Source organism: Octopus bimaculoides, chromosome 26 (assembly GCF_001194135.2).
Source record: "Octopus bimaculoides isolate UCB-OBI-ISO-001 chromosome 26, ASM119413v2, whole genome shotgun sequence".
NCBI lineage: Eukaryota > Metazoa > Mollusca > Cephalopoda > Octopoda > Octopodidae > Octopus > Octopus bimaculoides.
Genome location: NC_069006.1, coordinates 4,502,224 through 4,507,872, shown reverse-complemented (window position 1 = coordinate 4,507,872; position 5,649 = coordinate 4,502,224). Strand labels below are relative to the sequence as shown.

Genomic DNA, 5,649 nt, shown 5'->3' with positions numbered 1-5,649 from the left:
GGAAACGAAACTCAGCTTGTGAAGACTTATTGGGGCAAGCGAAAGTGAAACCATCAATGGCACCTGTGCCCAGCATCGCCTTCCTGGCACGTGTAAAGACATTGCCAGTGCCAGGAAGATCTGGCTCCTGTGCAGGTGGCACATAAAATACACCATTTTGAGCGTGGCCATTGCCAGTACCGCCTGACTGGCCTTCGTGTGGGTGGCACGTAAAAGCACCCACTATACTCTCAGAGTGGTTGGCGTTAGGAAGGGCCTCCAGCTGTAGAAACTCTGCCAGATCAGATTAGAGCTGGTGTAGCCATCGGGGTTCGCCAGTCCTCAGTCAAATCGTCCAACCCATGCTAGCATGGAAAGCGGACGTTAAACAATGATGATGATGGTTTCTGCAGAACCAATCCCATTTGCTTATCCTTCAAAATTGTACACGTCTCGTGCATCAAATGCCATAAAGACAGTAGTTATCAGGATGCAGAATTTTTAATGGAAACCCTCTCTTGAATGAGCCTCACCTGCCCAAGGTCTATTCAGGTGTTTGTTAGTGACCTTCTGCCTGAGTCAGTTCTGTAACAGACACAGATTAATCCATACCTGGGACCCTGGCACAGAACAGGCGAGGGAATGACAATGGCTAAGGCATGGCTATATTACTCCACAAAACCCTGATATTCCCGAACCAGGGTCAAACTACTATTGATGTTAATAATCAGCCCCAGGGTAGAGACATTATTAATGTCAGTCCTCTTACGCGTACACCTTGCTGGTCCATTGTTCCCTCCAAACCAAATTTGTACAAATTAAAAAATAGAAAAAATTATTAAAACTAAGCTACCAGCTTGCAAAGACTTATTGGGGCAAGCGAAAGCGAAATCGGGATGGCACCTGTACCCAGCGTCGCCTTTCTGGCACTTGTGCCCGCGGCATATGTAAGGACTTTCGAGCGAGATCGTTGCCAGTGCCCCTGGACTAGCTCTTATGCGGGTGGCACATAAAATACACCATTTTGAGCGTGGCTGTTGCCAGTGCCGCCTGACTGGCCTTCATGCCGGTGGCACGTAAAAAGCACCCACTACACTCTCTGAGTGGTTGGCGTTAGGAAGGGCATCCAGCTGTAGAAACTCTGCCAGATCAGATTGGAGCCTGGTGTAGCCATCGGGGTTCACCAGTCCTCAGTCAAATCGTCCAACCCATGCTAGCATGGAAAGCGGACGTTAAACGATGAGGATGATGAAGCTACACGGAACCCTTATAAAAAATAATTTAATCTGATTTATCCCTACATCATGAGGATTCATGTGAAGAATTTGAGAGTCAGCTCAGACCGTTTAAGCATGATGCTTCATTATTAGGAGTTCGATCCTCTGTATCATATTCTCTTCTCTTGAGAATTCAGCAAGGAGGGGGGGGGGCTCGTGTTGGTTGACCAGAAGCCACAGCAGAGAAGGGAGTGTCTTGCAGAACCTGGGACAACCTGAGTAATTATTGACAAATGGAGGATGTAATAATGCACTGCAACAGTGCATTCCCCCTACACATGACCTATTCATATATACATTTTTTAAAAATAAAAAAACTAGGCCAAGATAGATCAGCTCTCGGGACTTGCAGGATTTGAACCCAAACATACAAAGCCAAATGTTATAATGAAATTAATCGGTTACCTAAATATTTCTTCCTACTTCATGCTCTCCTACCACTTTAACTCTTTTGTTACCATGTTTCTGATGATATACACACAATACATTTTGAAAATAACGAAAAATTTAGTAAAGTAACAGTCGTTATTATGCCAATGTTTGGAACAGAAACTAACATCAATATTTTGATGCAAAGTTTGAATTTAGATCACTTTAACCCTTTTGTTATCATTAAACTGGCATTTGGAACATGAATTAACAGGAATGTTTGTATTGCAGAAAGAAGGATGATTTTAGAGGGGTTGGTATCAAAAGGGAATTAACCCTTCAGTATTTATACTGGCCATATCCGGCCAAGATATTCTACCTATCTAATGTTCAAACTGACCAGATCTGACCTCTCACACCTACCCAACAATAAACTATGACATCATCAAAATCGCAAATGTATGAGATAATGCAAGATTATTTGAGAAAGATGTGAATAAATGGACAATACAATCAACAGAGTAATCTGAATGCTAAAGGGTTAATGACCACTCTTAAGGGAGGCCAAACACTACAGCCAACCCTCTCACACACACAACCTACCTTCGGGTAGATCCAATAAACCTCTTTAGTCTTTCAACTCTTGTTTCAGGGGTCAGCCTAGTGGTCTGAGCCAGGTCCTTCATTATTTCATAGTTTGTCCTGACATCATCATCAAGACCTGTAAGCACAAAACAAATTAACAGTTGGCTACAAGTATTTATTTAAATACAGCTAGAATAAAGGAGTTCGTACACCCACCCAGCTATTTACCTTTAAGGTAACATTTAAAAAAAATATATTTAGTTATAAATATTTATCATACACACACACAAACACACACACACACTGATGCATATGTACAAGTATGGCGATGTGTTAAGAAGCTTACTTCTCAACTACATGGTTCTGGATTCAGTCACAAGTCCCCACTGTGTGTGGCACCTTGGGCAAGTGTCTCCTAATATAATCCCAAGCCAACCAAAATCCTTGTAAGTGGATAGGGTAGACGGAAACTGAATAAAGCCTGTTGTGTGTGCATTTCTGTAGCCTTGTCTTGTCTTCGTGTGATAGTTGTAAATGAGCCTCACCGTCATGCAAATGGTGTCCACTTCCAAGCTTCCATGAAAAACATTTCTGGTCAGGGGGGGAAATACCTTACTTGCAAACAAGTGAGAATTGGCGAGAGGAAGGGCATCAAACCATACAAAATCTGCTTTGACAAATTCCATCTGACCCATGCAAGCAAGGAAAATGGACGTTAAAATGATGACAAGAGTGCGTGCATGTCTGTTGGTGGCAACGTCACACAAGCAGCATCCATTTCCAAACATCCATGAAAGTGTATTTTGTATAAAACAAAGACTGAGTTTAAACTTTCATTATACTTGAGAAGCATAAAAAGAAATTGGTTTAAATGGTCCCACTCAGAAGTTGTAAATAAATAGCATGCAAATATCAAGTTAAAAGACCCTTCGGATGCAAAGGCCAAAGGCTTGGACTCAAACCTACTGGGAATAAGACATGGGTAGTTCCGTGGCTAGTTTTTCCATCCAAGAAGTTATTAACCACATCACTGGTACCATGCAAAAGGCACCCACTACACTCTTGTAAAGTGGTTGGCATTATAAATGACATCCAGCTGTAGAAACCAAGCGAAAACGGACCCGATATGTCACATGACCTTGCCAGGTCCTGTCAAACTGTCCAACCCATGCCAGCATGGAAGATGGATTGTTAAATGATGATTTACACACTTATCTATGGCTGTATCGACTTCAGTTTCACCATTAAAAAACAAATTACTCCCAGTCACTGCGCGCTTCAAATCCTAATCTGGATTATTGTTGTCAACAGAAAACATACCACAGCCCAGAAAACAATTTCTTTAATACACAAAAAGGAAAACAACTCAGCATTCGTATAAGCCTAATCCTTTGGTTGGTGAAAGTATTTTCATAAGTTTGTCCAGAAAGTCCCTGCTTGTTTTCAGGCTTTCAGCTACCCATTGTTTCATACATTCTGACTATAAAGCTTTCCTTCCAGAAGTCCATGCATCATGTATGACACACATTTCCAATTGTTCTTCAACCACAACTGAGAATGCATATCATACATGATACATGAACACCGGGGAAGTATGTCCTGCACACCATCAGATGTCATACACAGAACAGGCAAACGGTTAATGGAATGGTTAAAACCTGGTTTGTTTGGGTTCTTTTTTTTTTTAACTTACCAGTAATAACAACCAACTCAGGAACTAAGTAGATGGGAGTATTCTGGCCTCTTCTGATATCACGAGCTTTGGGTTTACTAAGAAGCATAGGCAAATCAAGGTGTCGGATATTGATGCCATAATTCTAAGGAATCGGAAGAAAAGAAAAGAGCAAAGTCAGTATTAATTCATCACAAAACAAACTGTTAACAAAGAATCTTTATCCACCAATGCGGTTGAGCACACATTCTCATTGTTTGAGATGTGTGCATGCATGCCATCCCCACCCATTGACAGGGGGTGTTGGTTTGTTTGCATCCCTGTAACTTAATGGTTCAGCAAAAGCGACTAGGCTTGGAAAAACGAAAAAAAAAAAACAATAAAAGGCACTAGTGTTGATTTGTTCAAGTAAAACCCTTCATGGAGGTGCCCCAGCATGGCCACCCACCATCCAACAATTGAAACATGAAACAAGTGAATGAAAATGAGAGAGAGAGACTGTGGATAATATATGTGTGTGTGTGTGTGTGTGTGTGTGTGTGTGTGTGTGTGTGTGTGTGTGTGTGTGTGTGTATGTATGTGTATATATATATATATATGTATGTATATATCTTACCGTTTTGTAGTAGGATACAAAAGAAACATCTTCATTGTGTTTGCGGAAAGTTCTGGTTGGCAACATGTCCATATCAATGTCATCCACTCGATACGTACGATTATTGTATCTATGTAAGAGAAAAATGTGGAAGCAAAATGACAAACAACTTGCATGTGTGGGTTATGGTGTTGGCGTAATCAGTTCTGCAGTTAATCACTTCTCAAACCTACCACATGTATAATAAAGGCTTCTTTGCAAGACGTTCTGATCTTGGTCAACTACTATTAAATACATTTTAGATACGCAGCTCTTCATCACCAACCCACCCTTATTCCCCCCACCATTGATATTCATTACATTCACATCAATCTCACTCTCTAATCATCTGTCACACTTAGCTACCCATCAATTCTTCTGTTTCTCTCTTTCATATTCACCCTATTTCGAGAGTATGCCCTCACCATTTTTCTCTCTCTCTCTCTCATAGGGAACCCATGTATTCACCTCTTCAGCAAGACACTTGTCCCTCTATCATACTTTCACGTCCCTCAATACTATACATGGTGACTTCACAAATGCTGGTGCCACATAAAAAAAACATCCAGTATATTCTGTAAAGTGGGTAATGTTTGGAAGGCCACCCAGCCATAGAAACCATGCCAAAGCAGACAGTGTACCTTGGTATATACTACTCTGGTTTAACCCATGCCAGCATGGAAAATGGATGCTAAATAGTGATATATATATACATACATACATACAGGGTTGGCCAAAAGTCACCCGACTAAATCAAAACCATTTAATTCCAAGATTAAAGCTAAATATTTTGTGAGACTTCGCTAATAAATAGACAAATGTTGAAAATAAAATGGTGATTTTAACTCACAGCATTCAATTATTAAACATTCATAATTGAAATAATTAAAATTGAATATTAAGTATTTATGAAATTTTTAATTTACTGTCAGGTGATTTTTGGCCAACCATACATTATATATATATATATATATATATATATATATATATATATATACACACACACATATATGAACACACAACAAACATGGAATTAAATGACAATTACGATGAAGCATAGCTGTGTGGTTAAGAAGTTAGCTTCCTGAGTTCACTCCCAACTGCATTCCACTTTGGGCAAGTGTCTTCTATTA

General features: G+C 40.2%; 1 protein-coding gene across 1 annotated transcript in view; it reads right to left on the bottom strand.

Annotated features, from left to right (window-relative positions):
* Positions 1-5,649, bottom strand: part of LOC106883968 (piwi-like protein 1) — a 36,518-nt gene that overhangs the window by 16,196 nt on the left and 14,673 nt on the right. The window contains exons 7-9 of the mRNA XM_052976887.1: positions 4,499-4,607; positions 3,904-4,027; positions 2,229-2,346 (exon numbers count right to left, since the gene is read on the bottom strand). Coding sequence (XP_052832847.1) covers positions 2,229-2,346; positions 3,904-4,027; positions 4,499-4,607 — 351 coding nt within the window. The remainder of the gene's footprint in view (positions 1-2,228; positions 2,347-3,903; positions 4,028-4,498; positions 4,608-5,649) is intronic.